The sequence below is a fragment of the Coccinella septempunctata genome, chromosome 3, assembly GCF_907165205.1.
Source record: "Coccinella septempunctata chromosome 3, icCocSept1.1, whole genome shotgun sequence".
NCBI lineage: Eukaryota > Metazoa > Arthropoda > Insecta > Coleoptera > Coccinellidae > Coccinella > Coccinella septempunctata.
The window spans coordinates 34,432,018-34,452,632 of NC_058191.1; the positions used below are offsets into that span (position 1 = coordinate 34,432,018).

General features: G+C 32.5%; 1 protein-coding gene and 1 long non-coding RNA gene across 3 annotated transcripts in view; one reads left to right on the plus strand and one right to left on the minus strand.

The window, feature by feature from the left end:
- The window catches only part of LOC123309400 (POU domain protein 2-like), a 92,391-nt gene that overhangs the window by 55,448 nt on the left and 16,328 nt on the right, over positions 1 to 20,615 (plus strand). For both annotated transcript variants that reach the window (XM_044892505.1, XM_044892506.1), the window contains exon 4: positions 18,572 to 18,631. In XM_044892505.1, the coding sequence (XP_044748440.1) occupies positions 18,572 to 18,631 (60 nt within the window). The remainder of the gene's footprint in view (positions 1 to 18,571; positions 18,632 to 20,615) is intronic.
- On the minus strand, positions 13,477 to 15,797 carry LOC123309401. The gene is made up of 3 exons (XR_006537260.1): positions 15,517 to 15,797; positions 15,016 to 15,043; positions 13,477 to 14,118 (listed from the first exon to the last, which is right to left on the minus strand). It is a non-coding gene; the product is annotated as an uncharacterized LOC123309401 (long non-coding RNA).

Sequence of the window (20,615 nt, forward strand, 5' to 3'; positions counted from 1 at the left end):
AAGAACCCAACTCTTCAAACTAAGTTGGATGCTATCTCACGAATATTTGAAGGTTTTGTAAAATTAAAGTATTCTTCATTTTTTCTCGCGCGCCATTTTCGAGTAATTTGATGATCAAAAACTAAAAAGTATCTGTGAAAATTGGGTACTGGTAGATTCGGGTGACTTGGGACAGTCCTGCAACTCGGGACAATTACCCCCCTTGCAGGTTTCTTTGTTCCTTACCATTTATGAATGAAGGGACAAACTTATAAGATTGTGTAGCGTCTTTTCGGTTAGTTTAACAATTAATTCCTGTCGAGCTTGCCGTGACCAGAGCGTTTGAATTGAGAGGAAAAATTAACGAATTCAGGAGAGTAAAAGCGCGTTTTTTATGGCCCTTATACTTGCTAGAGTCCTGTTCATGTGTTTCACTTTGTGCATGTGTAATTTTTTTTCTGAATACGTGGGATATTGGGATATAAGATATGTCATGAAACAAGGTTGTTTACTAATCAAACGGCAACACGGATCTCATTCATTTATTTTGTTGTTTCATAGGGCACTTGGGACAATGCCGAATAGATACAAGCGGCGCATTGGCAACAGGAAATATGCCGATTTTTCGCAGGATATTATTATTTACGTTATTTCCACAAAGAAATCACCAAAGAATGAAGGAAATCAAAGTTCCCTTGTTTTGTTTAGTTTTTTTACATTTGAGTTGCAATATATTTTCTTTCACTGTAATAGGGGTTTATCACTTTATTTTCTTACCGAATTTCAACTATACAATCACAAATTCTAATTCTTCACAACTATACACCGTCCCAAGTCACCTATTTCATTTGAGAGTTGAGAAATCAAGAGATTTTAACTTGTGTCCCAAGCCTCCCATATCGGTGGATGACTTGGGATAAGTATTTTTTATTTTTTTCAAAATTTATATCTAAATTCTGAAGAATGTTTTATATCCTAATCAATAGTCTGAGTCATTAAGCATATTAGAACCTCGTTTTTAGATAAAAATATGTCACCGTTTCGAAAATATGGCATTCAACAATCGTCCCAAGTCACCCGAATCTACGACATTAATTGGCTATATCATTTTATCAGTGACGAATCGGAAAAAAATGGGAAAAAAGTATTTCTTTTGACCTCAAGAATCTACTGTTAAAATATTTGTATCTACTAGTCAAAGACTCGCCCTCTACATGTATATTCTACATAAGATATCAAATGAGTGTTATAATTATTCAGTATTATAATATCAAATATCTATTTGTTGGGTTACCATAGTATGAAATTTTTTTTTCGTCCGTATCTCTAGTCTGTTGACCTGTTAAATCCCGTCTTTCGCGATGATTGCTGTTCTCGATGTCAAATGCTGAACACTCGATTCTATAATAAGGCTGAAGGTACGGTGCAACATGTGACATTAACAAGAAGGGGTGAGTCAGCGATTTTGGGGTTTTCCTAATAATCTGTCAATGGGGCATGTTCCTGCGAAATCAATGATGTTCGGAAATTGACTGGCTGCCTTGAAAAGAGTACGAGGATGTTGAATAAACCTAATATTCCCGGCAAATCCATATATTATCGATGGGGTTCAATCTGGAACTGACCCTTCTTTCGAACGGGGTGAAACACCCCAACAGTTAGTTTTCACTTTATTACGAAAAAATGGGAGACCTAATCACTCAGAAGATTGAGTGCTTTATGGAATCAACAATAGAATTCCAATTATGTACATCTGACATTATCAAATTCCTATTTATGTTATAAATTAATCATCGATGATATATAAGTTACATATTATATGAAAAAGGGAGAAAATTAAAGAAATTTAAGTTTTGGCGAGATGAAAAAATATCATTAATCGAAACTACACCATTAAAGATTTGACTTCATTTCCGTAAGTCTGAGATTCTTATATGGGAACATCATGAGATATGATATCAGATAAAGAGTAGTTCAATTTGAAAAAATCAACTTCTTGTGGTTTTTGTATCGAGTGATAAGAGGACAGCATGTATCAACTATTAATTAAAATATTCATCTCAAATTTCAGTTGAATATCTTGTGAAGTGTAGATACTATAAGAGAAGAACTTTAACACCCTGTTTCTCGAAAACCAATCGTTTGCGGTCCCATGTTTATGAGACTTCTTGAAATTACTCAAGAAATCTCCTCTTTTCGTTTGTACTTCCAATTTAGGAACACCCTGTCCTGTATAGATCAGCAGAACTCATAAGGGTTAGGTAATGGTGTATATTTCAGTTATTTTGAAATTATTTTGAAAAAACTAGCTGTAGGAATTGACCAAACAAACTACCCATCCCTTAAACATATTTAAATTTATATGATAATAAAATATTTTCATGATTTTCCTCTTTTCTTCGATGTTCCTTGAACGCCTTCAACCTATTATATAATAATCCCTAATATTTGAGGCTATTACCCCAGAAAGGCACCAGATATCGAAGAATAATTCATACGCTAAACTGCAGCGCAGGGCGGTCATCTGCAGAATTTATGACAGTTAAGATGTCGTACATCTCAGTCAAATTCAGTTACATATGCCTCTCATCCCGTGACATTTCAATATATGTTTTATGGAATGTATAACCTGCACCGGCCATATATCAGAAGGGACTATCAGAGCAAGGTGCTGCTCTGCTCGGACCCCACAGGACATTCTGAAGGTCCGATAGGGAAACTCCCCCAGGACACAGCTCCCTTCGCCACACAAAATACCTTATCTAGAAACTGACAGGAATTCTCCATTTTCTGTCTCTTATTTTTCGAGAATGGAGAACTTACCCTATAACTGTGGATTGGAATGGAAAATACGTACATGCTAAAAGGTAGTCGATTTCCTGAAAGACATAAAACTTGATGCTTAATCGAATATATGAAAAACTTGTTCGAATTACATTCAAAGCAGAAGGAGTCTAGAAATTTCAGTGTCTTCAACTTGGGATAATCCTTTATCAATCTCAAATATGGTTCAGGATTATAAGAACAATTATATTTCAAGCAAAAACACAATGGCTTGTAAACGAACTTTAATTGGAATTGAAATTACAAAAATTGGAAATATCACGAGTAGGTAATTTTCATCTTTTCTCAATCTTCTTTTTTTAACGGGAATTTTGAATTGAAAACTCAATTTTACGAAACACCCAGAAAAAATCGATTAATTTCAATGAAATTCCTAGTACAACCCCATTAGACTTAAAATAATATACGACAAACAAAAATAACAACTAAGTATAAAAAAAATATTCGTAATTCCAGTGCTACAATTTTTTCTTAAATGGCGTTTTCTAAAATGAGAAGAAATTCAGCTTCCATAATTTAATATACATTTGTACTTTGCAATGTGTCATAATTCATTGTCATTATAGGTAAAATATTTGAAATTAAGTGCAAAAAATATTTGCAGAATTTTTTCGAATTATTTTGTATGAATTTCTCTGAAATTTCTCGAGTTTTATAGGTATTTTTTAAGGAAGTTTTTTACTGATTTTTTTCAGGATTAATCTATATTCCGAATCATTACTCTGGAAAAAATATGAAATTTGGAAATCCACCACCAAATTCACTTTCATGAATGTTAGAAATTCCCCGAATTTCTCTTTACCGAATTGGGGAACTGGGAATTTTCCGCAACGAATTTCCTCAGTTTTCCTCGGCGAAAATCAATCCTTATCGAATTCTCATTTCGCACGTCCACCGTCGCCGCCCCACCCGCCCCTTGCGAAGGGCCATCCCCACAGCTGGAAACTTTCTTTCTCTCTTATTTAAATGGAATTATACTCGACTTGAATGGTCCTCCATTATTTAAAAGTGACCCAATATATACTTTATCTAGTGCATTAGAGTCTTGACGATTTGGTCAGGCCCCTTTTCGTCACTCGATTTACCATTTTCTCCCCCTCTGCTGCGCGGGTAGATTCGGACTACGGGCGTTAGGTGTGATTTTTCATCGTTCTCTCCATGTTTCATGCTGGTCTCGGGGTTGGATTCGGGATAGGACATATCTTGGGTCATTATACCTACTTAGAACTTCTGGAATAGAGCACGAAAAGAAATTTAAAACAAAGATTTCGTTAAAATAATGTATAATTTAAAAAATTATAACAGTGAATAATATTATAGAAATAAAATATTATCAATATAGAATAACTCACTCAATCTTTCATTTTTTGCAGTTTTGTTTGGGAAAATATATGCAGATACTACTCATTATACGTTTTAATCTGCAACGCACAGATATAGCCAAAAAAATGTGTGTATGAAAAATATTATTCAAGAAATTAATTATTATTAATAGGTATATACCTTATTGACAATTAATTTCTTGAATAATATATTTTTTTTATTAGGTATGTTTCAAATGAAATCTCTGTTCAATTTTTTATTTTATTTATTTTTCCTTTTTTTGACTTGAAATAATAAAATGTCATTTAAAAGTAGGTACAATTCTTCATAATAGGTCGAATGAATTAGATGCCTTGGAAAATCGTTATCGGATAGATAAAAGACTTTTAATGCAAAGATTTCATTAAAAAATTTACAATTTAAAAAATTATAACAGTGAATAATATTATAGAAATAAAATATTATCAATATAGAATAACTCGCTCAATCTTCCATTTTTTCAGCATTTTTTGGAAAAAATATTATTCAAGAAATTAATTATCTATTGACAATTAATTGTCAAAAAGGTATATATGTACCTTATTGAAAATTGAAAATATTAGTATACATATTTCGGTTTTACATTCTCCAAATTACATAAAATTTCAAAGCAAAATTCTGGACAATTTTGTCATACTGCTCTGATCTGGCAAAAGGTACAGATAGAATTAATTTTTTTAATTATATTGAACTGAAAGTTGGGAAGTTTCGGTTCAACATTATACTATGGTTCATGGAAAGATAGCCAGAAAAATTTAAATGCATCATCTGTTTTCACCATGAATCGGGGAAAAGAGAAATGAAATTTCAAGCTCAAATATTCTTTCCAAAAAAAAAACAAAACAAATTCTCAAGTCCAGCAACAAATTTTATCAATGAAAGAAAAATCCGTTATATTTCGCTAATTTCAGTGTTCAAATTATTTCAGCGGCAGCAATCAGTCTTATCATGCTCAACAAATTGCCTTATCAATAAATATGCGGATACACCATTAACCAATCATTCAATTACCATATGAAAGCATGCTCTACCTGCTCAATCAATTCAGCCTCTGGCTGAATAAAACCTGCAAGCGACAATATGCTAATAGTGTCGCGTGTCACACATAAAGGGTTGAAAACACATGTTGCCACCACTTACCTGCGTGAAGATCAGTCGCGTGCATGTATTCATCATTAGATCATTGATAAAAAACCAATTGGGTGTTCAATATTCAGAAGGGGTGAATTTAAATAGACATCCTTTGGGGTTGTTCCACAATGTCGGTACACAGAAAGCGATCTTGGTTACCTGTTGGCCCTGATTTGACACGACGTGTCACTGTCCCGGTAAGCCGCTTGGGAGTTTAGGGTTTAAGAGCGTTGAATCCCTTCAGAAAGACACTTTAAATTCTTATTCGTCCCCGCATCACCCTAATTTACATCCCTCACGGGCGAAATGGTGTCAATGGGACTGCTTTAACACACAATTTAGGCCAGGGTGCATTTTATTACTGAGTGTCAATTGTCAAGTACCACTTTTAGACAACAAGAACATTGATTTTATTACGATTTTACTCATTACAAATAATATTTATCGCGAGTTACTAAATTGATGAACATTTGAAAATAGAAAAATTGAGAATTATAAGTTGAATGTTCTTATTTTTGTTTTCGAAAACTGAGAAATGTCCACCTGTTCATTTGGGAAATATTCTAGCTTATTATATTTACATCAGGGAAATGTACAGGGTGTCCCAAATTCGATGCCCAACTAGAATAGCTAGAGCAAAACCGATGACACATTTCCTAGCTCTTATGCTCCATTATTTCCTGCCAACGCTATTCACAATACGATTCAATTATAAACATATAGAGGCATAATTATGTGATCATCATTGAAATTTCGAACATTTTTCAGTAACAGAAGACTTCAAATTTATCTAGTTTCATTTTTATTGAGAGACTTGGAGATAATCTCGATATCAAAATAGTTCTAAACAGGGAAATCAAACTTAACGCTCGATTATCTATTCTACCTGATCAGATAATTTGATACCTTCTTTTACGGTTCTTAAATATGTCGATATTTGATAATTGACTATCATCGACATTGAAATGAATTGGGAAACTCAAGCCGCAAAGTTGACTCCAAAAAATATCTGTTTTCATCACCGAAATATTTCTCAGAAAGATTATTAGATCGTGATCATACCATCAATGGATGTACGATTCACAACTCATCACAAATCATGAAAAAATTACGACTATTCTCTGATAGGTACTCACAACTTATGAATTATTCTAAGACATACAAATTTTCCTTCTTAACTGTACTGTAGGCCATAAATTTCTCCAAGAAACTCATATGGAACTTCATTACTGTAAAAATATGAAAAACGATGTAGAATTCTGACAAAAATCACCCGGGCGTGATGTTCAATTATAATAACCACTCCAGCAATGATGGAAAGTATATAATCATTTAAATATAATTAAACTTGACATGGTTAACAAGTCTTATAAATACCACATCTATACTGAAGCATACTGAAGAGTTTTAGTCCAAAACGAATCCATTTTATCCCCTGGGGAGCATTTTTTGTAGGAATTTTTTTTTGTTAATGTTAAAACAGAGTTGACTCATTTTGACACATTTCGTACATATGAATGGTTGTTGAATTTTGCCAAAATGATAATTTTAAATTCTCTAATAGGCTTCTCCCATATCTAAAACATTCTGATCTGTTCATTATTCACATGTGGTAAAAAATAATGTATCAGTTATCATTTCAAAAATACACTTTCGGAAATATTTTTTCATCGCTTCCATTTGATCATTGATCGTTGTTGAATTAAATAAACCAAAAAAAAAGGATTGAACTTCTTTCAAATGAGTGATCTTCAAAAATTAAATTATTATGAATCATGCTTATACGAGAATAAACATTTTTTGTATAGAAGACAAACATAAATGATTCTATATACGTGATAAATAATGTTTGTTCGAATCGTTCGGAAGATTGCCAGAAATTTTCATTCATTTTGTGAATGAAAGAAAAAATGGAAATCAGGACAACAAACAATCTAGTTAAAATGACTACAATTGATGACTTTATAATTATCTAGCTAGACAATATGAAAGATGGCCAGCTAACACAAACATGTGCTGTATATTTTCATACAAATCATTATTCGATGAATATGCATAAAGGATTTTCAACAGGAAAAAATAGTATAATCATGCTCGAACAAGATACAGAAACTACTCAAAAGATATTATCTTAGAATATAATAGAGCTGTCATAAATGAAAAATACGACTAGGAAGTGGATGTTTATAAATAGAATAATTCCTCAAAAATAGGAGATATAATTCGAATGCGTACTCAAATACAGGAGACAGTTTCCGATTACCATAAAAATCATGGCGTGAAATCTTCCTATATTTTCGATTCTTGCTCAGATCTTCATGTACTAATCTAATCAATTTCATAGAAAACATTCTCATCAATATTGAATGATCTTATCTGAATGCCATTGAATATGTGGGGTTTTGTATTACGCATAAATTTTATTTACACAGGCGGAAAAAATTAGAGGTTGGTGGAACGCAATTGAATCATCTCTATTGTAAACATATTATGATATTGATACAGGTTTTAGCGTACCAACTCAGGATATGATAAATTGGACAATTTGATCTTTGATGTTCTTGGAAACTTTTATTTTATTCCTATCAATTTTTATCGCACAGAATAATATCGATTGCACCGACGATCATTTTCGATACCAAATTACCTACCAATAAGTCATTATAGTCATATAGTGATAATGGGGCTTATGGTGGTTCAAATTTGATTATCCTAATTTCTGGGTGGCAATGATGTAATTTTCATGATTTTTCGTGTATTATAATAGGCTTTCTGTATCAGTAAATTGTGTAGAATTTGTTAATAAAAAAATTCAAATTGTCATAATGAAATAAAAAATAAATACACAATAGAATTGACAAGATATTCTGCACATCACATTATCTGGTACCATTTATCTGATAATTCGATTAAGGTGAATAATTCCACCAATTTTTCATATATTCATTGAGTAATCGTTAATCAAATTCTACTTTGCTCTCGAATTTATCTAATTGTGTCAAGTGATTTTACAGTTATGAGTAATATCTATTTTATCCTTTGGAAAATGACATTTCAAATCACGAAAATTCAAATATTCGTTTTGAATGAACTAGAAAATATTCATTAAAAATATGCAAATAATTTTTGTAGATCAAATCAATATCGATTAAATGTGAATATCGACCTCCACCCCCTTCTATTCGAAAAAGATTATAAGGGAAGAAGAAATTTCATCCACGTTTCAGTATGACAAAGAAAAATTTAACATATTCATTGGATGTAAATTTTCTGAATAGAATTCAAGAGAGAAATAGGACGAATGTGGGGTTGAAGGTAAAGTGCAGAACAATATTTACACAGTATATCAATAAGGGTGTTCAGGGGACGTACAGCTGACCATCAGCAAACCCTGTGGAATTGCGAACTATGTTCCTTTGTAACGCACCCACGCTTAAACTGGTGTTGGTTATTACAACGTTGCCAAAACGGACAAAACAGAATTAGCTCGGTTTCCACTTATAATAATGTGATTAAAAATTCAGTTTATTCACCAATTTAATTCTTCAAACGTGAATGCTGTTTATGACCAAGGAAGCAGAGAAATAAATACTTCATTGTAAGTAAGGGGTGATTCAAAAAACGAAGCGAAAAATTGATGCTGATATTTTTGATAAAGAATGTAAAATAAAATCAATAAAACTATTATCAGGTATGATGATAATATGAACCCAAAGTAAAATAAAATGTTTGGATATAATAATAATAATAACAAAGTTCTTTATTCTTTCCGAGCGATTAGACTTTAGTGTTGGATATGTCAGCAATTTTCAACTTCAATATATAATATAAAAATACAACTATATAATATATAACTATAAAAGAGCAAGCTTTAAATTGGTTAACAAATTCTTTTCTGGCAACTGTTGACAGTCAACTCATCTATTTGTAGGCTTACTGTAATTTATTGGTCGCATAATCAATATACATTTATGAAGATTATCAGTCAAACCTTTAGTTTTGAACCTCCCCCTATAATAATAATATTTTTGTTCAATTTCTTTCGTATATACTTATTTGTCTCATGTTTTCATGCACCTCTCAATTTTATTTCTATTCAATATGATTTGTTTCCTAAGTTTAATCGAAACAAATATCAGCAATTTCTAATCCTTATTTACTCGAAATTACGAAAAGTTGGGCACTTTAAAATATTACGATATATTTTGGAAGTTGTTCAGAGATATTCCTTTCTAACCACCGCTGTTTGGAGCCTACCTGGTCCTTATTGAACAGGGGGCAGCAATATTAGTTCCTTCCAATGTTTACATTCGCTTTGGCCAGTATGAAACTCATTTTCTTCAATGCATAATACAGTCGGTTTACCTTTTGGGCCCTTCCAACGGTGGTCAGTGCTTTATTATTGAAATTTGCCGCTGGCCAGGGAAGTAACCACTTTGATATTTATTTCGAATACATTTTAAATCAGGCTGGAATTGAATCTCAAAACAGGCGGTAGTCGAAGGCTTGAGTTTTCGCATGTACCAGTTTCTTGATAACACTTTGGAGCGTATGAATTTATTCAAGCATCATCCCAGAAGAATAATTTCTACGGAGAAGGAGAGTCAACAAATATCATGAAAATATTGCTTTCAACATATACTCCATTCACTTTTATTTTAGCAGTCGGTTGGCCATGGAACTTTGACACATTTCACTCTGTACAGTACGAAAATGTGGGGTTATGAAGCTTGTCAAAACATTTTTAGGTTTTGAATCAACGCTATGTTGACCGTTCTACGTAAAAGTTTCTGTTATTACGTATTTTATCACAATGTCGAATCTCTTCGGAAAATATGTGACGAACATAATTGAGTTTATACAAACTGATTGAAGGCAAACCAAATCCAGTTATTTGCATGGAAAATACAAGAGATCAGTATAATATCATAATATGCACTAGCTTGAAGAGAGTTAATGTTCGTTATCTTCTTTGGCTGAAGTTTGAATACGTTACATCGGTTGTAGATTTCAAAAATATTAACCCGAAGATGAAATGCATATGATGCAGTGGTTGGGAATGGTTATCTCCCGAAGGAATTAACAGATAATTACAAGAATGTTAAATTCTTCAACAAAAATCATCTTGCATCAATATAAGTAAAAGGAATTAAAGGAAGTTTCAAGTCAAGAAGAACTTCACATTTCAACAAAAATTTCACCTGAATAAATAATTAGCAGGACAACTGGCGCGTATTTGTGGCTGTTCATCTTAATGCATTGATATAATAATAATAATTAGGTATTTATTGGTACCTTAAGACATTTACAATGTATAGGACAAGTCAAATGAAAAATAGAAAAATCAATTTTCGGGAACTTATTCTACGATGACATTCATCGAAAACCCTGTAGTAAACTTTTCTCATTAATTCACTCAAACATAAAATTCTCAAATGCCACCATTTTTTTGGGTCTCCCAATAGAAGGAAATTCTTTGTCATCCTCTTCATTCACAATCTTTCTGATTGTGGAAATATTCAGCAGAAATAATATAAGTCGTTTAGATTCGGATGAAACATTATATAAATTCTCTTACATTGAATATGTTCGCTACTGTGGATTTTAGAATATCAGGGTAAAACTATTTGAATGAGCGGACCTGAATTCTAAATAGCACTTCCTGAAACCCTGTCTCTTTTTCCAATCACTTTCGGCATTTTCGTAATAAAAATTGATAATAGTTGTGGCAACGGCGTTATGACATTAACGACATTTCATGAGTGCCAACTTTACTCCGTTCTAGTTACAAAAACTTGAGAAAATTGTTTCATGGCCAACCGACTGCTAAAATAAATGTGAATGCAGTATGTAAATGTTCATTTGCTAATTGCTTGAACGTCTACAATAAAATCTGAAATAACGGATCAAAAATAAAACACTCCTTGCATTCTGAATTCACCACAGTAGTCGATCGAACGTTTTTAAAGTGTTCAGTTTCGTCAAAGACTCGTTGACCGATTTCTTGCAGAATTGTGTAGCTCCTTCGGACTTCCTCGAAGGTTGATATTGATGAGATGAAGAATCGGCAAAGGTCTCGATCGGCATGAAGATTTTCTGAAGATCAAATAGTCCGAATTCCCAAAGTGGACCCGGATAGCATAAGAAACCATTTTACAAACAATGCATCAAGCCGGATAATAGAAGTGGATTCTTCTGCGTATAGGTTTTTTGTGGAGCACAGAGATACTCTTAGCATTTAAAGTGATTCCAAATCTATTCATGAATTTTAGGGGGAGATCAGACGAGTTCAGCGTGGACGTTCCTTTATTTGAATTGTTAAAAAATCTTGAGGGATGTCCGTTTGTTCCTGAGAGAAATGACCGTCCAACAGCAGAATCAAATAAAACTTTACTTCTCATAAAATAGTCTCTGATACCTCTTCGAGCTATCGACAGCAAAATGCTGTTAGTGAAGCAAATTTGTCTATATATGGGAGATTAGATATTTTAAGCAATGAAAGAACAGTGAAATAACATAGGAAATTACTCGAAAAAACTGTAATATAAAATAAATAAAAACAAAGTTTCTAGTGTACAGTCTACGTCAATCACCCAGAAAAATATGTCAAATTCAAAAAATATTAATGCAACAAATTTTTACAAATTTCACAAAATGCCTATACCTATATACCTTCGTTACAAACAGGGTAATTTTTATCCAACAATATCGAAAATAGTTACAGTATATTTTGGTACTAAATTACACAAATTGTTGAGTATGAAACTCAGATTAAGGGAATGTTTATAGATGGCCAATGTAACAGTGTAATCACGAGAAAACAGCTATTTTCAGCTATTTTCATCCCCATTCATTCCGAACCATCATAGGAGTTTTCAGATTCTATTGAAAAGTACCCTTAAAACTCACATTTAATGAAAGAATGAAATGCCATATTGCACCATTATATTAGTGCCGTAAATTTCCAAGCAGAAAGTGGTTAGAACCAGAAACTTTGTTAATTAACTTAATTGATGTTCCCTGAGTTCTATATTTTCCTTCCTCGGAAAATATCCAAACGTCATTGTGATAAATTGACAGTTATTGGTAGCGATATTTAATGCTTTCCCAATGTTCAGAGTTCTGAAGAAATTACGTTCTTTCCCTCCCTTCTTAAAAAGAAATTTCAGGACAGTGAAATCAAAACGATATAAATTTATAAATCATATCATATCTTTTTTCCTAATGACTATTTTTTAGAAAACAGAAAATATGGTGAAATATTTTCTCATATCATTAGATTCTCCAGTATGTTGGATGGAAAAAATTGGATAAATTGATGGTCTCACTCTCCAGTTATGAGTTCCGTAAATTTTCTGTACTATTTGTGAGTCTGATTCATTCGATGCTGTATATTATATCGGAATTATCAATGAGAAAAGTCTATAAATCATTATCATTGAAACTGAGGTGAGGTGAACTCATTTTAACCGTATGAATATCTTACCAATTCAAACAAACTTGTTATGATACCACCTGTTATCTACCTATTTTGTAATTTAACACCATTTGAATATGTAGGTATACATGAAGATCGATATAAAAATTTATAATTATTGACTTAACGATATTCAAAGTAAATATCGTTTACTTGGAGAGAACAAGAAACTGTATATTTTCCAAACAGAAAACGTACGTCAATTCTACACGAAAAATTAAAAAATTATTCGGGTTGAGATTCTGCAATGCAGAAAATTTTAATATTTCATATAAACTCATACAATGAAAGCTTATATCCGTATATACTTATACCAGCCTTCAAAAATCTTTACAACAAATACGAAAAAAAAATCTTTTATTATTTGCCTGGTCGATCAACAATTTTTTGTTATTTTTGAATTTCACGATACTGAAAATATTTTTATGAGAAAAACTTTTGAAATTGAATTTGACAACTGTAAAATAAATTATTTTATTATCGTAGTCGAAAGATTAGATTTTTTAGTTTTAGAATTATCACTCAAATTAAAGAAAATTTAAATGAAAGGGAGTATTTCATTTTAGTTGAGCTCATCAACTACGTCTAAGAAATTAATTTTTTATGTAAGAAGTGGCATATAATTTCGTAATAAAATATTCATATTCATGACCTATCACAGACTGAAATGATGCGTGATTCGTCATTTAACGCAGGTTCCCAACAAAAAATGTGTGGCGAATTTTAGTTGGGACACCCTGTGTACCTTTGAATTTTCCTTTGGAAACAAAATACCTGGTTTCCATATTTGCCGCAAGATATCGAATTTTCCCCATTTTACAGGGGGCCATCAGCATATTAGATTACCCGACTAATGCAAAAACTGTTTGCCCTTCCTCATCCTGCCTCAGAAACACTGGACATTAGTAGGCAGCTCAGGGATGTCCGAATGCAGCCCGGATGGGCATATGTGGGTGTATTACAGTGGAGAAGCACGAGCATTAGCGTTAGGGTGAATGCATTATCGCTCATATCGTGAACTGACCGATGTCCATAGCGTCAGTCCAGATCAAATAACGGGGAGGAAAGCATCTCAAACGTCGGAAAAACTGCGTGAAAACCCGAAAGGTTCGAGCCAGTTGCGAAATAACTTGAAAGTCAACTGAAAATTTTTCTGTGCGATCGATGATCTAATTTTTTTAAAATTCGGTATGGCTCTATTCTACGTGCTTCTCGTCCTTCACATGTTGATAATAAGCGCCCTTATATACCTGGTTATAAAATACGCTCTGATACTTCTTATATAAATGGTTCTCTCGTACGGGTTTATCTTATCGTCATGTAATCTGAAAAATAAACCTATCGAAGTTCAATCTATTTACTACATATAGTAAATATTTCATTTTAAATATTCAGTACTCATAATTTCGTTTCATTAATATGACATCGCTTATGTCAGATTACACCGATATGCCTTATAGAAATTACGTGGATTTGTTTGCTAGTGCTATACCTGGTGGACATCCTCATTACAATATTCGTAAGTAAGCTTTTCGAAATTTCAATATTCAACTCCAACTCAATTGAAGCATGATTTTATCAGATATTTGTCGTTCATGTGAGTACCGATGCAATTTAGTTGAGAGAATTGAATGACCATTTATTATAGAGCTTCACGATTTCGATCTTATACACAGAGAGTGAAAAGTTACGCACAATATTTTTTTTTATAAAGGAATACTCGAACAGCTCCATTTAATTTTGAATAACTTTTCAACCTCTCTACGATAGGTGGAGGGTAGAGGGCAACCCTACCTCTTTTTTTGTTAGACATGGATGGAATTTTTATGGCTGAGGATGATGGTTTTTTTTTTTAAACTTTCTTTACTATTTGAATTAGTACAATTCAAGTAGTGATACACGTCAGGAGTGATTAATGTTTTTAAGTTTATGCCTTCTTGTAGGGTAGTAATTCATGAATTATCTGAATAACCTACATATCATACAAAAATAATTGTTTACCTTTCATTAATCACTTCCCTACAAAAAAAGCATATTTTCGATAACTCTTCGAAGATATAAATTCACATAAAGTCACTGACCTCGAAATATATTAATATATTAATATAATATAAAAAAAATGTAAAAATTCGATCTCAATAAATTAGTTTCTGATCCCTTTGACAAAAAAAGCATAATAATAAATACCGAAGGTATGAATTTAAGAGTTAATTTTTACTTACTCTGTATATTGTATATAGCTGATAAAATCTGAAAATAATGAAACAAAAAATATATAAATATCATTTTACTTTTCATTTGCAATTCTCTGTGACCTCATTTCTTTTATTTTTATACTCATCATTCAATTAATAACCATATTTTCTTTTTTATCATTGCATATAATGCAAAAATTACCTATTACTATAACTTTTTAATTCTGATTGTTGGGGTTCAATGAAAAAATTAGTTTCGCTATAAAATAACCAATTTCCTTCTCTGAACCAAAAACGTGTTAGGGAACATGGTTTTCGTAACTCTCTATTGACTTTTAGATACACGTAATTACTCACGAATACCAGTTTGATGAAATTATAAACCATAATCATTTGATATTGTCTTGCGTATTATACTTTCGTAACAAAAAGTTCAAAGATACGTTACTTACCTCAGAAACATGTTTTCTACGACTGAATCGAACAAAATAGTTGAAATTCGCCATTAAATGTAACAGATTCGCTTACCTTATCGTGTTGAATTATTGTAATGCATGAATTCTGTTCAGGTTTAGTTGAGAACTGAAATAATAATTAAACATATCGACCTCCTTATTTTATAATTATTACTATGTTTTTCAATTGGAATAACCCAAAGTTTAGTAATGTTCATTTTTATCCTTCGGCGTTCTAATAGCTCATTCAGCATTTGTATAAAATGGATCATAAAATTTCGAAACCATTGAGTGGAAGGTAATGCATAATGTAGTAGGATTAATCATTGAGAACTTATTCAACCTGGAACTATCAGAATAGAATATATTCATTTACATCGTATATTGGTGTACTTCGACTCAAAAGGCAATTATTGCTTCTTTATGTGTTTTATTTTCAGTTCAATCGTTTATGGGTGGTTTTATCGTTTTCTCCTTAGTTGTTTTTCATATAACCGAAACTATACAATCGATATCCTCAAAATTCATCTTACCGGATATTTCCACAGCAGATATACGTAATAAATTAGTATGGACCAATTAGGTTTATGTTTCTGCCCCATTGAATTTTTTATATAGCTCTCAGCTGCACCCCTGCCAACTAATAACATTTCTAATTTGGACAATTAATCTGGAAAAATGATTTTGCTGTTCTTCTACCCTATTTCAATCACGAGTTAATAACCAATTATTTCCGATTTAAGGAAAGCGCATATGACAAAACCAAGTCTTGCAATTAATTTTTTGCTGCCCCCTTGATTTATATTTTTGATAATTGGATATAGGGGCTAAAACCGTCTTAGACGTTTTTTCATTGGATTTCGAATGATATCGAACTTATGTTTCAATTAACGGAAAAACATTATTATTGGGGATTAAATGAGAAACGTGTCCTACCTATACTATTCGGTTGGCTAAGTCTGAAATAAGCAACGAATGTTTGAAAAGTGGGTGAGACTGAATGGAAGTGAAAACCTACTACACGAAAAGTACATTTTCTTGGAAATTTCTGAATATAAATAATCATTCAATAAATAACATAGTGAAAAAAAAATTTATCAATCCACATGAGGTTTGAGGAGCAGTCAGGTTGCAGGAGGTTCCATTAAAATTTTAATCCTCCATTATTTGCTTCAAAAATCACAGTTTTAAATTTTAATGGGTCATTAAATCTTAATGGACGTATCTGAAACAGGGCCTTTATGACATAACAACATAACATAACAAAATAATCCAGAAAATAAATAATGCAGAAAATAGATAACACTATATAAAGAAGCCATGAGACTAGTAGAAGAAGTTGTGAATTCCAGTATGGCCATATTACAAAATATCCTTCGCAAAAATTCTTGGCAAATTGATAGAATAGAAGATATTTACTGATCATGAGGATATTTCTGTATATGAGCGTATGCGTTATTTATAAATAGGATGTTGGGGAACCAAATGATCCTTTGCGGCTGAAATGTCCATCTGAAAGGACTCGGATAAGTTACATGTTATGGTTCCCTTGGGACTGGTGACCCTATGCTATTATTTCTCACCCTCCTCCCTGGGACCTTTGCATATATCCTACTCAAAGACTCATCGATGCTTTACAGCCCTATTTCACTAAGAACTTGTCCAGAGTGATATATGTGAGCTCTGGTCAACTTTACAGTCAATTTTTTGCCGGCCAACGTGCAAGGAAACTTTTTCGTAGAGTGTTTTTTTCAATTTATTCATTGAATAAATTGGGACATGCAAGAAAGCAACTCCCTTTTTTCCTTATAGGAATATGATTCTGATAATGTTCTATAAACCATCTATGCGTAAATACTTTGAGTAGTTCTCCATATAATTTTGGATGTGGTTGGAACGATGACTCTGTATATTCCGAAGAGTGCAAGAAATTTTCGTCTATTTTCAGACCCTCAGAATGAAGGGGAAATATAAGTATTCAATTCCATATCCACCTCGATCATTATTTATTTAGTCAACCCTATCACGAAATATGACTTTCAAATATCAGAAATATAATTGAATATTGAATTTCGAATGTGCCACACCGGTCATCGTGAACGTATAAATCATTTTTCTAATGAAGTATGAAAAATTCACGATGCGTACCATTCTTCCAGATTCATATTCAGAAGCCACGCTATCGTTCATCAAATATAGATGCCCCCAGTGCTTCACATGCAAATATCACGGGCATATGAAATCAGTCCAGGAGTTTTTTTCATGAAGCCAACCATCCCTGAAATAAAACGTGTCTGTTGTGCTGGAAGATATGAATTTGGTCAGTTTTGGGTTTATGGACAAAACACCTATTTCCGGCCTTTTCAATACTTATCTACCTGAACAACTGACTGTTGCGGTTATTTTGGAAATTATCGAATTATTACTGACATGGTTATGGATGTTAAGATATGTCTTCGTTGCTGCAAACGTTGCGTTTATCTTCAAAACTGAGCAAAATAGATATACATTTAATTGAAAGGCAAAACACTATGTCGCATTTATTCAAAATACGAAATACAAAATATTTTCTAAGTCGTGCATTCGAAATATAAAACAATATTTCAACAATTTTTATTAGAAATAGAAAAGAACAGAATCCAGTCTAGGCAATCAATCAGTAATAGAAAAAAAATTTTTCGTGAAAAATAAATCTAATTTAATAAGCAGAAACCTCATATAAATAACGGTTCGAATGATGAAAACAATTAACAAAATACTTGACACCTACATAGACGAGCAGTACCTACAAGGTGGGCAAAATTCATTTTCTACTGAGGGAATCTCGGGAACTATATGAGCTAGAAAAAAAAAACGTTTGACACATTTCCTGGCTCTTTTTCAGAGATACAAAGAATGCTGAAAACCGTAGCCTCTTACGATTCTTCGTTTTTGAGTTATTAGCGAAAACTGAGATTTTGACAATTTCGAAAAATTCCCATAACTTTTTTGTCTTTGAACTTACAGATCTGAAACTTGAACCCTCTTAGGCACTTTTATACGTAGAATCTACTGACAGAAGAATTTTTTCCAACTCGAATATATCAAATTCAATGAAAGTTTGCATTAAAATTTTTTTTTTCTTCCAGCCGACCAACGACCACTCAACAGACTCGACAAAACGCCGTCAACGCCGCAGTCCAATGAAGGTAAGATCCTCACCTACGAAATTTATTTTTTTCTTGTTTAGTTTAGATTGAGTGTGGGAAACAAGTCAATCATCCCAACAAATGGAAGTAAGCCACTTATAATCTACAATTCGTAAATTATAGAGTCAGGACTTGAGCGGTGTTCGTAATGAAAAGAGTGAGTTAGAGGAACTTTAGAAGCCTTACCGTATCGGACGAAGTGACAAATGGATTGAATGATCTTTCTTCGGGATTGACCTCAAATTTTTGTGGGAAATTCGCTATCTGGTAGAATCTTTGTGTGTACGAACATACCTTCTCTCAGTTGTTCAGTTATTAGTATAGTATTACTACGAAAATTTTCAATATTTCATTCTAAATATTCAAGATAAGAATTTTAGGCGTTACTTTTTACTTACTCTACAGGGTGAGTCTTTGACTCGTACAAATATTTAAACAGTAAATACTTGAGGTCAATGATAGCCATTTTAAGTTTTCATAATGAGCTGTACCACCCCTGGAAAAAGAAAATTACCTTCAAAATAACTAGCTGAATATGTGACACTACACATCTGTGAATCCTTAAAACAGAGTTGTATTCAGCCAAAGTACCCAATTTTTCAAATTTCACAGATACTTTTTAATTTTTGAACATAAAATTTCTCGAAAACGGCTCGACGAGAAAATATGACAAATACTTTTATTTTACAAAACGTTCAAATATTCCTTAGATAGCATCCAAATAAGTTTCAAAAGTTGGGTTCTTTGAATTTTTGGTATTTTTATGGTACGTAATGATCATAATGAGAAAACTGGAAGACATGGGTGATATCTTGTGTTCGAAGGAGATTCATCAAACAAATGAAAAACTATATTCCGAAATTCATTCCATTCGATAAAACCGTTTGTGAGACAGAACTAAAAATAACATTTTTTTATGGTTTTTCAACAGCCTGTATCTCTTAAACAGAGCCGATTCGGAAAAAATGGTAAGGGAGAAAAGTGATTCTTTCGACCTCTACTACTACTATCTACTGTTAAAGATTTGTATGAGTCAAATACTCACCCTGTATATTTACAGTATAATACATATGACATAAAGCTATCTCTGGAAGTCTCGTCGGTCCTTCACATTTTTTTCTCGAATTTTGCGTAAAATTTTCATCGTTTTTCGTCATCACAAAGGAGATTCAAGGTTTTATAAGTATAAAGTTCTGAGGACAGCATAAAACCAGAAAACCACAAGGGGAAATTCATGACAGGAGCAGAGTATTCTATCTATCCCACTTTTTTCTCTCCGTTTGGATGGCGAGAGAAATCGGCGGAAAAATTTGAATAAGCCCTCTTCGATTTGGGTACCATATCAATAAATATCACTATAAAGTACATCCCGGAAGACCGTTGGATCCGTGTAAGACCGAAAATCTCTGGAACATTATGTGGGCAGTTTATTTTTATTGTGCCATCTATTCTATTATTCAAGATGATTTCCCGTTGCGTTTTGAATATCTGATGCCTTTTCTCGCCAATCTGTGGAATAATCCCGACAACGTATTCATACTGGGCAGAATGAAAAGTCAAATCTTTTTCTCGTTGATCACACGGTTCATACTTCGTTCAGAAGGACACCATATAACGTGGTTTTTGAAGAATTTTTCACTTGCCTACAATCCTTTTTGTTTCCCAAAAAGCATCGAATTTATTCAGATAAATCTTCAATTGGAATATCTCCACCCCTTGAAAAATACTAATTGATTGTCCACAAACAGCATCTTCATCAGTTTCTGATTCTGTCACATTTTCTATATGATATAAGTAAGTATCTATACCTTCCTCGAAATTTCAATGAACAGAAACAGATCATTATAAGTTATAAAAGTAAACTATTGGCCCTTATATCATTCTGGTGTCAGTACATAAGGAAATAGGAGCCCTGTAAATTCAAAATTGAAAAACGAGGGCATTGAGAGGTTGATAAATTGTCTCATCTTTTATGATTCAACAA